At 49.7% G+C, this 20,314-nt stretch overlaps 1 protein-coding gene and 1 long non-coding RNA gene across 7 annotated transcripts in view; one reads left to right on the forward strand and one right to left on the reverse strand.

Moving 5' to 3' along the window:
- Adamts13 (ADAM metallopeptidase with thrombospondin type 1 motif 13) overlaps window positions 1-20,052 on the forward strand; it is a 29,732-nt gene extending 9,680 nt beyond the window's left edge. For 3 of the 6 annotated variants that reach the window (XM_060389731.1, XM_060389734.1, XM_060389733.1), the window contains 23 exons: window positions 273-377; window positions 734-775; window positions 1,119-1,270; window positions 1,374-1,437; window positions 3,456-3,582; window positions 4,700-4,848; window positions 5,201-5,321; window positions 5,982-6,062; window positions 6,807-6,988; window positions 7,842-7,977; window positions 8,058-8,187; window positions 8,784-8,969; window positions 10,060-10,252; window positions 11,119-11,239; window positions 12,190-12,319; window positions 12,399-12,578; window positions 13,590-13,772; window positions 14,880-15,084; window positions 15,756-16,068; window positions 16,769-16,915; window positions 17,214-17,390; window positions 18,899-19,083; window positions 19,624-20,052. In XM_060389731.1, coding sequence (XP_060245714.1) covers window positions 273-377; window positions 734-775; window positions 1,119-1,270; window positions 1,374-1,437; window positions 3,456-3,582; window positions 4,700-4,848; window positions 5,201-5,321; window positions 5,982-6,062; window positions 6,807-6,988; window positions 7,842-7,977; window positions 8,058-8,187; window positions 8,784-8,969; window positions 10,060-10,252; window positions 11,119-11,239; window positions 12,190-12,319; window positions 12,399-12,578; window positions 13,590-13,772; window positions 14,880-15,084; window positions 15,756-16,068; window positions 16,769-16,915; window positions 17,214-17,390; window positions 18,899-19,083; window positions 19,624-19,815 — 3,501 coding nt within the window. In that variant the 3' untranslated portion in view covers window positions 19,816-20,052. Of the gene's footprint in view, window positions 1-272; window positions 378-733; window positions 776-1,118; window positions 1,271-1,373; window positions 1,438-3,455; window positions 3,583-4,699; window positions 4,849-5,200; window positions 5,322-5,981; window positions 6,063-6,806; window positions 6,989-7,841; window positions 7,978-8,057; window positions 8,188-8,783; window positions 8,970-10,059; window positions 10,253-11,118; window positions 11,240-12,189; window positions 12,320-12,398; window positions 12,579-13,589; window positions 13,773-14,879; window positions 15,085-15,755; window positions 16,069-16,768; window positions 16,916-17,213; window positions 17,428-18,898; window positions 19,084-19,623 lie in introns of those variants that run through there. The other 3 variants (XM_021651942.2, XM_060389732.1, XR_009593751.1) reach the window with 3 other exon arrangements.
- Window positions 19,340-20,305, reverse strand: LOC132655853 (uncharacterized). Its single transcript, XR_009593753.1, has 2 exons — window positions 20,078-20,305; window positions 19,340-19,527 (listed from the first exon to the last, which is right to left on the reverse strand). It is a non-coding gene; the product is annotated as an uncharacterized LOC132655853 (long non-coding RNA).
- Window positions 20,306-20,314: the final 9 nt, after the last annotated feature.

The following is a 20,314-nucleotide window of genomic DNA, read 5'->3' on the forward strand; positions in this document are numbered from 1 at the left end:
TATAAAATTCTCTGAATTATTATGTTTGTTGATCTATGTTAGAATGCTTTTTTTTTATTTAAAAGCTTATTTTTCTCTTCTGATTTTAAATATTAAGACATTTTCATGGCCTCTAGAAGAATGATAGGCTTTAGCAAGGTCCATACTTCCTCCTGATGGACAAGTCAGTCAGCTTGTTTTCCCGGGCCACTTATGATAGCAGGGTATTGACTGGCCTGGAAGAGACACTATCCAGGCAATCTCATAGTGGACCACCCGGTCATCTCTCTTAGGATGTATGCCAGGCTCTCTCCTGCCACACAGACCCCCTGGACCAAAGCAGCTGCAGCCGCCTCCTTGTTCCTCTCCTGGATGGGACAGAATGTGGTGTGGAGAAGGTTAGTGTACTGGGCAGGATGAAGCTAGCAGGGGAGGGGAGGCCTGTGTGCATGTCTTTGTGTCTGAGAGAGGGAGGGGTGGTGAGTGAGTATGAGAATCTGGAGAAAACACCCAGAGCCTCTGCTCTGCACTCCCTATGTTTTTCCCAAGTAGGGTCTTACTCCAGGACACTGCACCACTTCTCATCCATTCCTTTCTCCAGCCCTCTATCATACACAGAGAAGAGTTTACTGAGTGACAGCAAGGTCCAAGAACCCCCACTCAGATTGCCCTTGCCCTCGTTGCCTGCGCCATCTTCCCTAGGGTTAATTTTCCTTTTTCACTGGGTACCTAGACCCTCTTCCTCTGTTGACAGCCTGATGTCTTCCCTTTAACATTTGCTCCCAAACAGAACAAGGTATGTGATTGTGCCCTCTCTATGCTCCGCATCCCTCTGTGGAGGGTTCACTGTATGCTTTGGGAGGTCTCTATGTCTATTGGAAGATCCTGTGTGTGGCCCTTATGTACTAAGGTCTCTGTGTTGGGGACCACCCTGTCAGTGAGATCCCTATATGTGAAAGATCCTAAAGAAAGGTATGGTCCCTGTGTTGGAAGTCTCCATGTGTGATGGGAAGCTTTTTTTTTTTTTTTTTTTTTTTTGGAGGGGTCCCTCTGTGTGTTTGTATCCCTATGTATGCTGGCTGCATCCTATGTGTGCTGGCTCCTTGTGGGAGAGGGAGACAGAGTTGTCTACTTTGCAGTGGTGCTCCAAGGCTCGCTGTCGCTCCCTAGCTGAGCTTGCTCCTGTGGTGGCGGTACATGGACATTGGTCTAGCTGGAGTCCCCATAGTCCTTGCTCCCGATCCTGTGGAGGAGGTGTGATCACCAGGAGACGGTGGTGCAACAACCCAAGGTACCCACAGAAGGTCTCCCTGAAGGGAGAGTAGGTCGTTGCATCCCATTCTCTGCTTGCAGCAGAGAACTTCTCATCTGTTTTGTTTTGTGGACATTTCCAGGCCTGCCTTTGGGGGACGTGCATGTGTGGGTGAGGACCTCCAGGCTAAGCTTTGCAACACACAGGTAGGCTAGTTTCCTAGCTGAGTGTGAATAAGAGTTAGCCACCCTGTCTGACCCATGGGCCCAGGCCTCCCTTGTGAGGGAAATGGTGGTTACCAAAGACCCCATGTGACTGCTTTCCTTTTAGAGTTTCTATTTACATTTGGGATGACATCTCTGAGATGAGAACTGGCTCATGCCCCCGTGAGTGCACAGTGAGAAACATTTCATTTAGACTTCAATATGAAATGTATCTTGTTTAGTCAACCATTTCAAAGTACACAGCGCAGAGGCGTTAAGTGCTCAGGAGTGATGTGTAGACACTGCCTCTAGTGTGGTTTCAAACGTTTCTTCATGTCAGAGGCACATCCCACACCAGGAGGCAGCCTCCCCTCCTTACCCCCACAGCTCCAACCTGCTTTCTGTCTTCTAATGTTTATACTTGTTTTGAACATCTCATTTAAGCACCATTATGCAAGAGCCAGCTTCTCTGATATAATGTAACATTTCAAGTATTATCTATGTTGTACCATGACTCAGTATATCACTTCCTTCTGAGGCTAAAGAACTAACAGTCTATGTTATGAACAGGATAATTCTCTTTTTCTATTATCATTTCCATTGTTTGGGTCATTTGTGCTTTTGGCTACAGCAAGCCCAGTTGCTGTAAACCTGTTGGCATTAGTTGGCTTGACCTTCTGTAACAAAACACCACAAGCAAAGTAATTTGCTAACAACACAGAAATTAATTTATCATGATTCTGGAGTCTGGAAGACCGAGAAATGTCCTGGCAGACTTGGTATCTACTTTCCAGATGTCCCTGGTGCCCCATCCTACAGAGGACTGGATTACATGGCAGAGGGGACAAAAGGGACAGAAGTCCTGCTGCAGAGCCCTCAGCTCTCTCACAATAGTCCAGTTCTAATTACATGGCTGGAGCCCCTGAGCTCTCATCACCTCTCAAGGCCACATCTCTTGGTACTGCTGTATGAGGGCACTGAGATCATCATGGATTTTCAAAAACCACAGCAATGCCTAAAAGTAAAATGGTGCTTTTATGGAAATTCTATGCTTAACTTTAACTTTTTCCTCTTTTTAAAAAGTCATGCTTAACTTTTTCAAATGTGTTTATGAATGTGTGTATGTCTCTCTGTGTATGTATATGTGTGTGTGTACCTTTGAAGGCCATAAAAAGGTGTGGAATCACCTGAAGTTACAGGTAAGTCACTTGACATGGGCCAACTGAACATGAGATGGCAAATGAACCTGAGTCCTCTACAAAAGTATCAACTGCTTCTACCTGCTAAGCTATCTCTCCAGGCCTGTCCTTTAGTTTCTGAGACCAGGTCTCACTATGTAGCCAGGACTCACTATAGATTAGGCTGGACTTGAACTCACAGAGACCCACCTGGCTCTGCATCCCAAGTGCTAGGATTAAAGGCCTGCATCACCACACCTAGCTTAAAAAAATTAAAAAACTGTTTCTCTTTATACTGGAGCAGTTTTCTGGCTTCTGACCATGAGAGCATTCAACATGTGGCAACACACCTCTGTTCTACTCTTTGCCTTCTTCTGCTGCAGGCCCAGGGCCTCTCAGACCTTGAGAGGAGGGAGCTGTAGTTGTCATCTCTCCCCAGCTGGTCAACTCCAAGCCTTTTCTTCCCAGTGCAGTGAGTTGGTGCAGTGTCTCTGGGCCACGTTCCTCATTTCCTGCTCTAGATGTACCTGTAAAGTGAATATGCATCTCAACCACACTTCCTCAGGTTCAGGACTTGGAATCAGAGACCCCAAGTGCCACATTGTCTTGTCTTTTTGTTTTGTTTTTTCTTCTTTCTGCTTTGGCTGTTGTGTCCTTTACAGATTATCTGGAATTTCCTTATAGGAAGTGAAAGGCAGATCTGGTCACCCACAGACTACTGAGCGGAGATAAGCCACACCTGGGGCTGAGTTATCCGCATCTCTTGACCTTGCATGCAGGATGCATGCTGACTTGCACTGACAAGGACCCGACCTGTACCTGTCCTCTGCCTCCTCCGGCCAGGCTTGTGAGAAGACTCAGTTGGAGTTCATGTCCGAGCAGTGTGCCCAGACAGACAGCCAGCCACTGCACCCTTCTCAAGGCAGTGCTTCTTTCTACCATTGGGATGCTGCTGTGCAGTATAGTCAAGGTGGGATGTGAGGCCTGGCGGGGCGGGCAGGGCCCTCTGCCAGCCAGAGCTCCTGGGGTTGACCAGTGTGTTAAGTATTTGCCTTGCTGCTGAGATAAAAGATAAAATAACCCAACAAAAGCAACTTTAAGAAGAAAGGGCTTCTTCTGATTCATGGTTCCAGGGTGGTCCATTGTGGCAGAGAAGTTGCAGCATCAAAAGACTGAGGCAGGTGGTCATACTATACAAGAGAGTGTGAGAGACAGAGAGACAGAGATGCAGAGAGAGAAAAACAGAGAGAGAGGCAGAGGAGACATGCACACAGAGACAGATACACACAAGAGAGACAGAAACACATGCAGAGAGAGACAGACAGACAGAGAGAGGTAGAGAGACATACAGAGAGAGGCAGAGGAGACCCATACAGAGACAGATACACAGAGAAACAGAGAGAGAGAGAGAGAGAGATCTGTATTTAGTTTGCTTTCTCCTCTTATTCAGTAGTCCAGGACATCCACTTATGTAATGATGCTGCCCACTTTTAGGATAGGTCTGCTCTCAATTAATCTAATCAAGATAGCTCCTCACAGGTATGACCAGATGCTGACCTAATCTAGATAGTTTCTTACAGGATGTTTAGAGGCTTGTCTGATAGGTGCTGACTGTAGATCCTGTCAAGTGGAAGATCAGCACTAACCATTACAGCCAACATTACCCCAATGCTGGTTAGACAGGATCTGATTCATGCTCTGGCATTCCACAGGCTGTGTATTTCTCTCTGTCTTGGTCTGGCCTCCCCAGATGATAAGCAGTGAGGTTCTATCTTAGATGCATCTTCTTCTGGGCTTACTAGAGGGATTCAGGGAGATACTTCAGGGGAAATGCCCATGTGATCCTTGGCTTATAATCCAGTAGCCATGCTTATGAGACCAGAATATAATATGACCTTGGAGGCAGAACAGTCGTCCTGGCCACATATGCAAAGCAGTTAGGCTGAGTCTGGTAGGAAGACATCCCTCTTAGACCCCATCTGGCAGAGCTAGCTCTACAACCTGTCCTAGAGGAACTTCCTACCTAGCTCACTGACCTCCTTGTTCATCTCTGAACATCAGCCTACCTTGTCACTCTTCCCTTCCAGGAGACACTCTGTGCAATCATATGTGCTGGGCTGTTGGAGAGAGCTTCATTGTGAGCCGTGGACACAGTTTCCTAGATGGGACCCGCTGTGTGCCAAGTGTTCCTCAAGAGGATGGGACCCTAAGCCTATGTGTGTTGGGCAGCTGCAGGGTAGGTGTAGGACAACCCAGGTGCCCCTCTGTCCTTGTGGACTAAAGGCTTTCCTGTCCCAGTAGAAGGCTTGGGTCAAGGGCAAAGGGGAGGTGATCCATGGGGCTAGCTCAATGGAGCAGCACTGTGTCTGCTGGGGAGAATTGTTGGAACAGGATGGATCTGGTAGTCGCCTTTATTACAGCCTAAACTGTGACTGTGGGCAAGCTCGTCATGGGAGCCCCTTAGGGACTATGCAGATAGTAAGAGCTTCAGGGAAGCTATGTGAATCTCAGAATCTCACAGCCAGCAGGGCTTTGGTACCAGCACCCCAATAACACAGGCCTTCTAACACCCTCCCCCTTTTGCATAGACTTTTGGCTGTGATGGCAGGATGGACTCACAGCAGGTTTGGGATGCTTGCCACGTGTGTGGAGGAGACAATAGCACATGCAGTTCATGGAGTGGTTCTTTCACAGCTGGGAAAGCCAGAGGTAGGCCTGCCCTTGCGTGGAGGATGGGTTTCCCAGCACCCAAACAAAGCATTAGCCTGGGCTTTCAGGCTATAGCACCCATATGCTGGCTCAGCTCTGGGTACCTCACACACTGTGTGTTTCCATTCATTCTTCCTTCTCTGACATCTTCTCACAGCAGGCTCAAACTCCAGCCTCTGCAACTGGGATCATAGCACGACACTAATTCCCTCACTGTAGCTGTGATGGGGGGGAGGGGAAGGAGAGAGAAGAAGAAGCAGACCCTGAGTAATTGTCAGGTCACATCTTTCTTCCCACTCAGGCGTCCCAGCAGGAGGATGCAGTGGACAATGGGGATGAAAACTTGACTTTGATCTGTATATACAGAGTAAAAATCATTTGTTAGCACTGAGTTGTAAGATCAGTGGAGAACTTGGGTCCTGCCTCTCTGACTGTGCCTGCAGCCAAGAACCTTGTGTCTGGTCTGTGTTCCTGGCCTGGGCAGTGTCTTTGCAGGTGACCCTCTACTCTTGTTTTGACATGTTCCTATGATGGGAACTCACTGTCAACGAAACCAGCCCTATGACCCTGTTCTTTTCTGTCCAGCTAGGATTATCTTCTTTGGCAGTGGTATAGGTGACCTCAAATCCCAAGCAGCTCTCTTGCTGTGCTTGTCCCCAGAATATGTCACGTTTCTGAGAGTTACTCCCAACATGACCCACGTGCACATCGTCAACCGCAGGCCTCTGTTCACACACTTGGGTGAGATGACTGAAGGATGCTTCCCTGCACTTGAGCCACCTATGTCTTAGTCTCCTGACACCAGCTACAAGGTGGGAGGAGCCCCAGCTACCCAGACCCCACTGAGAGCTGCTGTGGATGAAGGGGAGCAGGCTTGACAGCTCCAGGTTCCAGGAACTGGTGCTTTCCAGTACCAGGGCATGACATAGTCCCAGAATACCCAGGAATCTGGCCTTTTGAGTGTCAGAATTTTCACTGGATTCCTTTTGAAGATCCTGTTTCATGAGGCTTCTCCTTTGTCTTGAAGGCTAGCCTCTGACCTTAGATACCATGTAGGGAATTTTAGCCCTGGGTCCTAGGGCCTGGAGCCTTGTGTGAGCACATTCCATGGAGTCAGAGGTCACAACCCTCACCAGAAAGAGCCACCACTGTGGGAAAACCCTCTGGGTGGGTTGTATGTGCATGCAAGGTTGGGTGCATGCAAGGGTTGGGTGTACATGCAAGGGGTTTGGTTGTTGTTAATGAAGATGCCATATGACTGAGACACCAGAAGGGCCAGGTCTTTAGGGCAGGTCTGGAACCTTGGAAGGAGCTAAGGCCATGGTCTGGGGATTAGATGCTGTTGGCAGAGATCCTCCTGCTCCTTGTCTTGCTGTCATCTTTAAGCCTGTCCTGTGAAGAGTGGTCCTATCCCACCAAATAGACTGCTGGCCTGTGAAGAGGCATGGTGACTACTCCCAAGTACTAATGGCCCTGTTCTCAAAGCGGTGAGGATCCAGGGGCACTACATTGTGGCGGGGAAGACCAGCATCTCGCCTAGCGTCACATACCCTTCCCTTCTGGAGGACTGCCGTGTGGAGTACACAGTGACCCTCACTGAGGACCAGCTGCCCCACTTAGAGGAGATTCACATCCGAGGACCTGTCCAGGACGACATGGAGATCCAGGTCACCAATCAGCCAAGCTGGGGGGAAAGTCAGCAGGCCTCTCCTGGTGGCTCTGGATATCTGCTTATGTGTAATTCATTCACTCCCTCATTAATCCTTGCAGCAGTCATTTGGGGACAAGAGGGGCTCTGTGGAAGATAAAATGCAACAGAAACCACTCACAGGATTAGTGTATTGCAAATCAGTATGAAAATGTGCCTGTGTCCAGGGCATGCAGACAGCCTCAGAGGTCTGAGAGTAAAAGAGAAAGTAGACTTTATGCTCGAATCAGGGACTCTCCCCCAACCAGGACTGGCCATGGGCAATCCTCTGAAATGGGGAGTAGGCCAAGCAAGGAGTCTTTGTACCAGCTGGCATGTGGGGCTCTTCAAGTAATGGAAGGAGGCTCTTGCTTCTTTTTCTCCTCCTTCTCTTCTTCTTCTCATCATCTTCTTCCTTCTTCTTGTTGTTCTTGTTCTTCTGTGGCCTTGAAAGGTTGCATGTAGGGTTGCCCTCAAAGATGTGCCTCACCTGTGTATGTCCCCTGTGTGCTGTGCTGGAAAGAGTGTATATAGCTGGACCAAAGCTGAAATTGCCTGGCCCAGAACACTTCAGCTGGACCATTCCCTGCCCTGACACCACTCCTGACCTCATCAACACTCCCATCATACCCTATCCCAGACCTACCACCCCCTTGGTACATGCCTTCTCTGACCCATAGTACAGGAGGCAGACACCCAAGCCCTGTCTGCCTCCTGGATTCTGGGAACATGGGGACTAGAGAACTGAAATACTGGAATGCTTTGGGGACATATGTGTGAGACTCCTGGGTGTGCCCTGTTCAGGACCTGAGCTCTCATCTGTCCTGATGTAGGTATACAGACGGTATGGAGAAGAATATGGAGATCTTACACACCCAGACATTACCTTTACCTACTTTCAACCGAAGCAGCAGGCAGCCTGGGTGTGGACCGCTATGCGTGGGCCCTGCGCAGTGACCTGTGGGGCAGGTGAGCCTCCGGGTGAGGCTTGCCTCCAGTTCTACTTAACTCAGTGTGGAGGTGGCCGAGTCTTTGCTCTGCCCTTCCAGGGCTTCGATGGGTGACCTACAGCTGCCAGGATCAAACTCAAAACGAGTCAGTGAAGAGTGCCCAGTGCCAAGGAAGCCCACAGCCACATGCATGGCAAGAGCCCTGTGACTCTGGCCCCTGTCCCCCATAGTAAGTACTAAATTGCATAGCCACCTGATTTCTGGTGACTCTTGTGACCTAGGCAAGCTGGAAAGCATCTCTGTGTGTTGTTTTTCAGTTTTAGCTAGTACTGTGTGGGCTGGGCTCTGTCAGTCCCCATTCTGAGGACATCAAGACTTGAGACACACAGTCATAGAGGTAGTCGGATGTGTGATCATATCTTCTGCCACCTTGTCTGAGTGTCCTATAGTCTCTCTGAGCTCAGGTTCTTATTGCAAGATGGTGGTGACCACCCTACCATGGAGAATGAGGGGAGGGCCAGGCACTGGTTTCTGTCAACTGGTAACAGAATACTTTTAGGGCAAGGTTGTCTTGCTGGGTGTAGCACTAGGGAGGCCCCAGCAAACACTATAAAATACCTATCCTCAGGATCAGAAGTATGTTAGGGGAGGTTCCAGCCTGAGGCTGGTCTTGGAGCAGCAGCTTGAGAACATAGGACCTGGACCAGACTGAGAAAGTGTGTTATCAGGATCAGTGAGACAGACTCGCTTGCCTTCCACCTCATGGCCCTGAGCCAAGTGAGGGACCTGGCCCCAGGCCTGATGTTCTGTCCCTTTCCTCCTTAGCTGGATAGCTGGAGACTTCAGCCCATGCAGTGTGTCTTGTGGCGGGGGCCTTCGGGAACGGCCAGTGCACTGTGTGGAGGCCCAGGATGGCATCTTAAAGACACTGCCGCCAGCCCGGTGCAGAGCGCTGGCCCAGCAGCCTGCAGTGGAGGTGGAACGCTGCAGCCTCCAGCCCTGTCCCACCAGGTAGGCTGCAGCATGGTTCCTCGGCCTGGCATGTCCCTGCACTGAGACCCACCCTTGGAGAGGGCTTCTCTCCTCCTGAGGGCTCTCATCAGCTCCATCCTGGTGACTGAACACCAGCTTTCTCACTATTCAAGAGGCACTGGACTGCTCATCTTTGAATTTCTAGCACCTGGTGCTGTGGGGAGGAGGGCTCTGAGGATGGTGTGGCACTATGAATGTAAAGCTGATATCCTCAGTCATCACTTTCATGTATCCTGCAGTGACCATGTGGCTGTGTCTTACATCCTTCATGTCCAAACTGATCTTGACTTATTGGTCTGCCTGTTGCCAACAGGCTGGATGATTGGCATGAATTTCTTCCTTTTCTGGCTTCAGGCTTCTCTCTCCAGTGGGAAAGCCCTAAGTTATTGGTGGCTTACCTATGGCCCTGGCTCCCTCCTCTTCTACATTGTACGCCTTCGCTTACCTGTGAAAGTGCAATCCAGCCTCAGCATTCTTGACATCATGGTGCTCTAGGCAGCCACCGCCCATGGATGGTATACAGTGAACCATGTGCTGCCCTTCAACTGGTACTCTGAATGCACATGGCACCTGTTTCTCATCTTCTGCAACGGGGCATGAAGTGTGTTGTTGATGGCTTTGAGAGGGGTCTACATGTGCTTCTGCCTTGAGCAGGGTTCTGCCTTCTCACCCCCTAGCCACAGGTAGAGTGTGTGGTTGGCATGTACAAAGTTACAGTTTAATTAGTGTGTGTGCACACATATGAGCAAGCCATGGTGCAAGAGTGCAGGTCAGAGGACAACTAAGAGCAGTCAGTTTTCTCCTTCTACCTCATGGGACCCCTGGGACCAGAGTGTCAGGGTTGGAGTCAGAAGTGTTTGGTCACTGAGCCATTTCACTATCCCAACAGAGTTCTTGCTGAGGAAACCTGAGGTGTGATGAACCAATGCTTCAGAGAAAGCGCCTGAATTTTGCTTAATAGGGTCTACATATTAGGATCCTAGACATCAACCATGCCCCATTCCACCCCAGGAGTGGTGCTGCACATTCTGCTAGGCAGGGCCTGATGATAAACGTGTGTTCTCTTCAGACAGGAGGTGTCAGACCCTGGCCCTTGCATGTCGTCCGCCTGTGAAGCAGATCTTGCCCCAAGAAATGTGACATGTGTGCCCAGGGTGGGTGTACTGGAGGAGCCAGAAACTGCAAGTCCCTGCCTCATGGATGAAACGTCACCTCTGCTGGAGCCCTGTTTCAGGACCACATGTTCTCCAGACTTGAGTCAGGTGAGTGGATGGGGCAAGAGAGGGGCCAGGATTCTTGGATCCTTTATTAGTTGTAAGGATGAAAAACACAGGTTGTCATCTTCCTGCAGGCCAGAGTGAGGACCCCATCCTCAGGGTGCTGTCTGAGGAACACTCTGTCAGAGTACACACTTAAAGTGCTTCTGAAAGGGGTGAACCAGGTTGAGAGAAAATACAGCTTGTTAGAAGCATCAAACAATGAGTGGGGATCATTCTGTTGTCATTGGGGTGCTGAGAGGCAAATCCAAGGCTGTCAGTATGCTAGGCAAGCACTCTACCACTGAGCTATACCCCTGGTCGTTTTCTTCATAGATTTTAAGTTTTGAGACAGTGTCTCACTAAATTGCTCAGGTGTCTCACTAAATTGCTCTGTCTACAACCCAGGTAGACCTTGAACTTTCAATCCTCCTGTGTAGGCCTCCCAAGCTGTAAGAACTACAGGCCTGTGCTACTAGGCACAGAAAGAAAGAGTTCTCCAGCTGCTATGAAATTAATTCTTCCATCATTTGCCCGGGCTTTAGGCTGATGACATTGCTCTCGGGCTGGAGGCCCCTGAATTCTTACAGGCTAGGGACTGCAGGGCCAAGTGTGCTTTCAAATCCCCTCCCGCTTCTTAGCTACCAGCCCCATCCCACAGACAACACTTGGAATAATAAAGAGCCTGCACAGGCCAAGTTGAGGTGCATGGTGAGGGCTTCACCAGGGGTCAGATACAGGCCTCCCTAGAGAACAACAGGGAGGGAACCCTGGTGTGTTATCCCTCTTCCCTCCTGAGGAGGTACAGGGAAGCTGGCAGCTCAGAGGCAGAAGTGAAAATGCCAGACTTATCTGCTCATTGCTCTCTTTAGCTGGACACCGTGTCTCCAGGACAAGAGGCTCCATCCCCAGTGGGCAGCGACAAGCCACAGGCTCAGGCTGCACATGTGTGGACTCCTCTGGTGGGGTTGTGCTCCATCTCTTGTGGGCGAGGTGAGACCCTGAGGACATTCATGAAACCCATATTCTATTACTTTTTTTATCTACCCACATTCTGCCTAGATCTGTGCTGAAGAAAAGGGGGCTACCAGAAAGCCAAACTGTGTGACTTTGGTACCCAAATAAGTCCTCTAAATGCATTCCACCCCTGACTGAACGATAAAGATAAATCCCAGGAAGATTGGCACCTCAGAGTCCCTTATAGTCCTACAAAGTTGGGACCAAACCAACCACCAAAGCTGAAAACAATCAGTTTAAAGATGCATGGTATCTTCTGTCTTCTTTATTATGAAATACACACACAGATCTCTTAGCCATTTAAAATATTTATTTTATTTGTGTGTCTGTACCTGTATGTCGGTCTGTGCATCATGTGTGTGTAGCCTTGGAGGTCAAAGGAGGCATCAGAACCCCTAGAAATGAAGTTACTGATAGCTGTGAGCTGCCATGTGGGTGCCAGGAACTGAATCCATGTCCTCTGCAAGAGCTGTAAGAGCTCTTAACTGCTGAGCCATCTCACCAGCCCCAACTCTTTTTTTTTAAATAAGTTATGTATTTATTTTTTTTAGATTTATTTATTATGTATACAATGTTCTCCTGCATGTACCCCTGCATGCCAGAAGAGGTCACCAGATATCATTATAGATGGCTGTGAACCACCATGTGGTTGCTGGGAATTAAACTCAGGAAGGACCTTTGGAAGAGCAGGCAGTGCTCTTAACCTCTGAGCCACCTCTCCAGCCCCCAGTTCCAACTGTTAAACATCTTTAATGTTTCAGTCAGTAGCATTTATCATACCCCCCTTGTGCAGCCATCAGATTCTACCCTTCCAAACTAGACCCTGCCTTCATTAAACACTAACATTCATCACCTCCCAGACCCTGGCCACCTATGTGTTTGTTTCTTCTATGGATTTGACTTACGTCCCTGTTTCCTCCTGGCAGGTCTGAGGGAGCTACGTTTCCTGTGCATGGATTCTGTCCTTAAGATGCCTGTCCAGGAAGAGCTATGTGACTTGGCCAGCAAGCCCCCGGGCCGGTGGGAGGTCTGCAGGGCTGGCCCATGTCCTGCTCGGTAAGTCGGGTAGTGTGATTTCAGGGAATGAACTTGATCCCAGGGTTGGTGTCCTATAGCCTTGGCCTTTTTCCTTCAGGTGGGAGACTCAAGTTTTGGCACCATGCCCAGTGACTTGTGGAGGGGGACGAGTGCCACTGGCTGTCCGTTGTGTGCAGATGGACCATGGCCACCCTGTGTCTCTACCTCATTCCAAGTGCTGGCCAGTGCCTAGGCCAGGCCCCTTCAAGGACTGCAGCCCTGAGCCTTGTCCTGCTAGGTGAGCACCTTGCCTGAGAGACAGGCAGCCCTAGATCTGCATTCTGCTCTGCCATCACCCCCCACATGATGTAAAGTACACTTGTGGGGTCTGGGATGGTGATAATGCAGGTACATTTTTTAAAAATCGATTTATCTAATGTTTATGAGACAAGGTATCACTCTGTGGCCCTGGCCTCAAAGGTGTGTGTCACCATTCCTGGCCAGTGCACGTGTGTGTGTGTGTGTGTGTGTGTGTGTGTGTGTGTGTGTGTTTTAATTCTAGGGCTTTGTGTATGCTAGACAAGTACTCTAGTACAGAGCTATATTCCCAGCCCCGCCTTTTACCTTTTATGTCAAGACTAACTTGACATAAATTAAATAATAATTAATTTAAATTAATTATTAATATAATTTAATTTATGAACATAAATTAAATAATAATAGTAAGATGCTCACTAACTTCACTCTGTAGCCCAGGAAGGCTTTTAGCTTATGACCCTTGACTTGTGTCACCTGACCCAGTCAGGCACATATGTTAATGGAACATTCATTCAGGGCTTGTTCTAATTTACTGAATACCTGCTATGTGTAGGTGCTATCTGCAGCCAGAGGACATGGCAATGACAAAGTAAGATGTTCTGATCCTCCTGGAACTGACATAGTTGAGGATTATGAATGAGTCAGTATGATAAGCAGTATTTGGGGCAACAGAGCTAACCACAGTGGGTTGGGAAGTTGGAAGGGCTGGAGGCAGGCTCCAGAGTGAGGCCAGTTCTAGGATTTCATTATAGACAGACAGCTCTGCAGGTTCCTTATGGTATCCCGGCCCCCCTCACCTTTTGGACCCAACCTCTTTTATCACCCTCAGTTTCTCCTTTTGTGAAGTGAATTGGTCTGAAGACTGTCTGCTGAGCTTTGCCTCCTGGTGGAGCAAAAACTCTTTATGCCTTTTCCAACCCTTTCTTCTTACTGGAGAAATAAGAGGAAGGCCTGTTGTCCTTTGGGTCCCGCTAACTTCAGTTCTTCCCAGGTGGCATCATAAGCTGGCAGCCTGTAGCGTGAGCTGCGGGGGAGGGCTCGCATGGAGAATCCTGTACTGTGCCCAGGCTCGTGGAGAGGATAATGAAGAGGAGATCCTGCCTGATGTCCAGTGCCAGGGCTTACCTCGCCCTGAACCCCTTGAGGCCTGCAGCCAAGAACCATGTCCTCCCAGGTGAGGGAGGGGTTGGTGAGGAGCATGCCCAGTGCACAGACTCCTCCAGGCAGGAGTGTTTCAAGGCCAAGTGGTAGCCCAGAGACACTGTAGAAGACAGGGCTGCTTGGCAGGCCATGCTGGATGTGGAGGCTGAGGTTCAAGTACAATGACAGGCAGGTAGTGAGTTCTATAGGTGCAGCTCTGAATGAAAAAGTGGGGATGCCATACCCAGCAGAATCAGGAGAGCTGCTACCACAGCCTGCCAGGCTTCTTATCAGATTGGTTTACTTCTCCTTTCATATACGTCATGATTTTAAATTCTGTAGCTTGGAACTCGAGACCGACAGCACGTGTCTTGCCTTCTTTATTTTTACTGAAGTTTCCGTCTGTGTGCCTATTTCTTTCTGCATGTCATATTTATGAATGATCTACATTTTTTACTTTTTTTTGAGAGTATCTTCTGTAGCTCAGGCTAACCTCTTTATGCAGCTAAAGATAGCCTTGAATTCTTGAACCTCAGGCCTTCACCTCCCAAGTGTTGGGGTTGTAAGCATGTGCCATACACAGCTAAAGATTTGTTTTTTAAAGGGGAACTGCATGCACACAGTTCTGTTTACCCCTGGGGTGCTGTGTAACCACGTTGCAATCTGCACTCATCTGTCCTGTGGTCTCTTCTTTCTCGGGCACTAGTTGCCCAGCCATGCACGATTCTGCCTTGAAGAGCACATGGGCAACTTCAGTTTAACAGTCACAATTAGGGATATTTGCTATTGGCTCCTAGTGGGCAGAAGCTAGTCATGCCCATCTCACAATGCACAGGACGGTCCCCACTCCATGCCCAGGACAAATGGTCACATGCCAGTGGTGGCAATATGCAGACCATATGCCCCTGAGGTGAAGTCCTGGTCTGGTTTATACCATTGCTCTGGGTCCCAAAGCATCACTGGGCCAACCAATGACATGGGCATGAAGGGCAACATTGCAGCTCAATGAGGTCAGTGGAAACCCATGGCCAGGGAATGTGTGCAGAGCACTGTTGAAGAAGCTGAGGATCCTTCAAGAGTCACAAGGGACCTAGTCTTCACAGAGGCCCAGCTGTCATTGGGATTTTTTTTCTTCCTGCAGATGGAAAGTCCTGTCCCTTGGGCCATGCTCAGCCAGCTGTGGCCTTGGCACTGCCACACGAATGGTGGCCTGCATGCAACTTGACCAAGGCCATGACAGTGAGGTGGACGAAACTTTCTGTAAGGCACTGGTGCGGCCCCAGGCCACTGTCCCCTGCCTCACTGCTGACTGTGCCTACCGGTGGCACATCAGCACCTGGACAGAGGTAAGTGTGGTCCTGGTCCTGGGACTTCTAGCTAAGGAAGGCAAAGGGTCTTTGTGCACAAGAGGGTCTGTGGTCCCTACTCACTATGACCCCTGGGAGGAGGGGATTCTGCTGTGGTGGACACTCGGAGCCATGGAAACCCAGACAGCTAGGCTGTGAGAGGCCTGGGGTCTGCAGGTATACTGGAAGCCTCACTACTAAAGACACTAGTGTCATCTTGTGACAAGCACCCAACAAATCACTAGAGAGGCCAAGGTGGGTAGATCTTGGTTCCCCTGAGAGGAGCTCATTCGAAGTGGTAGACAGCATACAGATAGATAGGAAAAACTGCTGTCCTCAGGGGCCTGTTCCCCTACCTCACCTTACCTTGGTCAGAAAGACTCTGGACATCAGATAAAGGTAGAAACTGCAGAAATGCAAGGCAAACACAGGACTGTGGAGCCATGGAGGGTCATCCTAGTCCCTTCTTTAAGGCTCTGAGGAACAGAGAGGCTGAGACAGGGCACTGAGACCAGAATTTCAGTTCTTATATACACTTGAGCCCCCACAAAGGCATCTCTTTGGCTTCAGTATCTTTTCCTGTAAAGCAGAGACAGTACAATATCCTGTGGTCACTCTGTCTTGCCTCTCTTTGACAAGCCCACCATGATCGTCCACTTCTTTTCTGACAGTGCTCCGTCTCCTGTGGGGATGGCATCCAGCACCGGCATGACACCTGTCTTGGACCCCAGGCACAAGTGCCTGTGCCAGCCAACTTCTGCCAGCACCTGCCCAAGCCAGTGACAGTGAGGAGCTGCTGGGCTGGGCCCTGTGCAGGGCAGGAAATTCCCAGCTCACTGCCTCACAAGGAAGCTATGCTTCCTAGCCAGACCCAGGCTGCTGTTACTGCTGCTTCTCCGAAGTGGTCCCAGCCCCAAGCCCAGGCCAGCACCCTCTTTCCAGCATCCCAGTCTCTGGGGCTCAAGGAAAACCTGGAAGAGCCTGGTTAGGTTCCTTCCTGCTTCCTGTTGGGAGTTTGGCATCTCGCAGGACAAGCATTCAGGCACTAGACCACATACCATTGGGTTCAGGGCCTCCTTCTCATCTGGCAAAGGGAAGCCATACCTTCATGTGCATGCCACACTTTTGTATGTGCATGTTTATGTTTGTGTGTGTGTGTGTGTGTGTGTGTGTGTGTAGGCCACCTTGGGTGTCATTTCTCAGAAACTGTCTATATTGTTTTAGACTGGGTTTTTCATTGGCTTAGAGCTTCTCCAAATAGGTTAGGCTGACTGGCTGAGCCCAGGGAGCTACTTATCTCTGCCTCCCCAGTGTTGGGACTTCAAGTGTGCACCTCCATACCTGTGCTTTATAATGTAGGTTCTGGGGATTGAACTCAGGTCCCAGTGCTTAAAAAACAAACCAAAACAACAAACAAAACAAAACACTTTACATACTGAGCCATCTCTCCAGCTTAGAAACTGTACTTTTACTTCTGTCCCTTTCAAATAACCTGAAGTTGCAGGGTCAGAAACTTAGGTCCATGCAGCCCAAAGCCCACACACCACACTGCCTCCCTTTTCCTGAGGCAAACAGAAGTGGCCTAGAGCCTTGGATGGTGACTACTGCTTTCTCACCCCCCGCCTGCCCCAACTTCCAGCTGTGCCCTGTTCTGGTCACCTCACTGCCCTTTTGTCCTCTCTAGGTGTCTGTGGAAGGCAATACCTGGAGCCCAAAGGAACCATTGACATGCGAGGTCAAGGGCAGGTAGACTGTGTGGTGGCCATTGGGCGGCCTCTAGGTGAGGTGGTGACCATTGAAGTCCTCGAGAGCTCCCTCAAGTGTAGTACAGGTACATCCAGGGGTACGTGGGCAACCGCTGGGCTTGGGGCTGGCCCTACAACTCCAGTGTGTCCCATTTCTGGCCCCTATTATGTTCCTACTTTTTATTTTCAAGGCTGTCTCACGCCTGAAGTGTGGGGGTCTCCATTTGTAAGATAGAAAATTGGGGGATGAGCTCTCTCGTGACATGTCCCCTACTTAGTCACATTAGTCAGTAAGAGGGAGAGTGGTTATTTGAACTCAGCCTTGAGCCACTGTTGCCTACCTGGAGTGGGGGTGCTTGTTGCTCACTGCCTCACCCTTTCTAGGGGAGCTGTTGCTGCTTTGGGGTAGGTTTACATGGAGGAAGATATGCTGGAAGATGTCTGGCATGACTTTCAGCACCAAAACCAACACGTTGGTGGTGAGGCAGCACCGTGTGCTGCCAGGACATGGAGTGCTGCTACAGTACCGGAGCCAACCAGGCCCTGGGACCTTCAACAGAGGTACAGCCAAGGGCCTGCGCCTCCCCACACCTCACAGGTAGCTATGCCTGTGCTGCTGTGGACAGGGCATTTTCAACAGGGCCATGGGCAGGGCAGGAGACAGCTGACCACGATGGAAAGTAGGAGCAGGCAATGTCTTCCACATGGTCAGAATGGAGGTCCTCTGTGGTCGTGAAGCTAGATGGGTGGAAGCAGATATGGTCCATGTCCTTTTCACATTTATCGGGCCACTGCCTCATTCCTTTGACCCTGGTCCCCAGTTCTTTCAAGGTCCTCTCAGGTCTGTGAGTCACTTCTCCTCAGCCTGCTTCCTGTGACATGTATACGTATACTAGCACCCACAAGTAAGATGCCTACATTACACACCCCTCAGAAGGAGGGCATCTGATGGGTAAGAGCCCTCTTGATCACCTCAGGGGTTTGATGTAGAAGTGCGAGGTGACTGAAGATGTCTTCCCTTGCTGATTCCAGACACTTCTGCATGGCCTTATGCGAAAGTCATGCAGCAGGAGCACTGTCTCTGCCAAGGTTTGACGTCACCAGCCTCTCCCGCAGCCACCACCAGCCGTGAGCTGTGCTGCTGGCTGAGTGTGCAGGTGTATCAAAGTCCTGCTGGCCCCTAGCTTCGTTTTCATTGCTCCTCACTTCTCCCATGCAGATATTCCGTGTTGAGGAAGGCTTAGGTACAGGAAGTGGGGTTCCCACAGACTACTGATGATAGCAGTGGACAGCCATAACTGAAACTCAACCTTTCATATTTTAAGTACTTTGTAGTCCAAGTTTATTGAATCCTGTTTTAAAATCCCATGCCCAAAGTATGCTACTGTTCCCTTCTCACAGTGGAGGGAACCAAAGCTTAGAGCCTTTCAGTTCCTTTAAAATTATTTTACTTATTATGATGTATGTGTGTGAGCATGAGCATGACATGCTGTGGATATGGAGGACATTTTTTTCCTTTTATCTTTTTATTGTTGTTGTTTTTTGTTTTTCAAGACAAGGTTTCTCTCTGTAGCCATGGCTGTCCTAGAACTCATTCTATAGACCAGGCTGGCCTCAAACTCACAGAGATCCACTTGCTTCTGCCTCCCTGAGTTCTGGGATTAAAGACATATGTCACTGCTACCCAGCTCTCCTTTAATCTTAACATGGGTTCCTGGGATTAAACTCAGGTTTCTAGGCTTGTGAGGCAAGAACCAAGATATTTTACCCACTGAGCCATCTCATCAGTCATCCTTTCCCTTAAAAAAAAAAAAAAAGTGTGTCTTTGAGGGGATGTCAGAAGTTCTTTCCCACCATGTAGGTCCTAGGAATCAGACACAAGTTGTGTCCAGCTCAACCTTCCCTGCCTGCCCACTTCAGATCCCTGCCTGAAGCTAATCTGTCAGAGGTGGTCACAGTGAAGGCTCAGCAGCAGGGAGGGAGGGGACAGTCTGCCAGAGACCACCCTGCTATCAGTAGTCTTCCTGAGGTGGCCCACACCTAATCTATCCCCGTGTTTTTGCCTGCAGATTGTGACAGGCAGCTCTTTGGACCCCGGGGTAAAATTGAGAGTCCCCCACGGAACCCAGACAGAAGGAATGTAAGGAGCTGCCGGGTCTTCATCAGCGTGGCCCCACAGGCCCGCATTGCCATCCGTGCCCTGACCAGTGACATGGGCACTGACTCTGAGGGGACCAGCGCCAAATATGTCTCGGTGAGGCCACCAGGATGGATAGAAATGGAGTAACTTTTGATATGATTCTGAAGAGCTATCTCTAGGAAAAAGGATGCAGGTACTGGGTTGAGGGGACCCTTTCAGTTTCTCACCCAAAACTTCAAAATCATTTGAAAGAATGGGAAGGAGGGTTCCCTCCACTCACTCACTAGCAAATGCTTGTTGCTCTGCATTAAGGAAGAAGGAAGACCTTTCTGGGAAGTAGATTGCTTGTTGACCCAGGGAAGAAGCATCATTTTCATGCCTGGAATTTTCTGTTTTCAGAAGAGTATAAGTAGGGCTGAAGTTTTGTGTGCTCTACAGGGCATCAGATCACCCAAAATTAGTCCTGAGCAGGAGCCCAGCTCTGGCACCAGGCTGTGTGTCCCGGGAAGGGGCCCAAAGTCTCTGAGCTTCAGTTTCTTGGGTAGAACATGTGGGCTCCTGTAAAAATCAAACATGATTCTGAATAAGCGAGGAGTCTGTAGGTCCTAAATAATGATCACTCAATGCCTGTCCTGGCTACCTGCTTTTCCCCAGATTAGAGATATCCACAGTCTGAGGACCACAACATTCTGGGGACAGCAGGTGCTCTACTGGGAGTCCCAAGGCAGTGAGGCTGAACTGGAGTTTAGCCCTGGCTTCCTGGAGGTACAGGCCAGGCTCCAGGGTCAGTACTGGACTATCCCACCGAGGAAACTGGAGCAGGACAACAGCCTGGCTCTGTCCTAAATTTCTATCCAACCGCCGAAAGGGAGGCAACTCCACACCTAAGGGACAGTCCCTGGAGTGTTCAACTCTAGCTTCTTGAGCTCTAAACGCCTGCCAGCCTTAGGGAATCTCTTTTAGTGACCTTGTCCAGGTGCAGAAGGGCTGGACTGGGAGGTGAAGATCGGAAAAGCAGCCCCAGCATCTGTTCCCCTCGCCCTCCCACTCCCCTGTTGCTAATAAAAGATACAGGAAACCTGACTGCTGTTTTCCTCCCATAACCTACCTTAGCCTGACTTGAAAGCTCATTCTACTGCAAGGTGGAGTTCCTGGCCGTCTGAGCAGGGCTTTCGACACTTCTAGACGACGTCTTCCAATCTCGGAAAGAGAAAAAGCCAGTGCGGAAGCACGCACCGGCTGGACCTCGGCTAGCGAGGGGCACCTAACGAATCGTAAACACGCCCCTTATGCTAATGTAGACAGGCCCCCCCCCTCCGACCCCCACCCCTTCCGCTGTGGCCTG

This window comes from Meriones unguiculatus, chromosome 8 (genome assembly GCF_030254825.1).
Source record: "Meriones unguiculatus strain TT.TT164.6M chromosome 8, Bangor_MerUng_6.1, whole genome shotgun sequence".
Taxonomy (NCBI): domain Eukaryota; kingdom Metazoa; phylum Chordata; class Mammalia; order Rodentia; family Muridae; genus Meriones; species Meriones unguiculatus.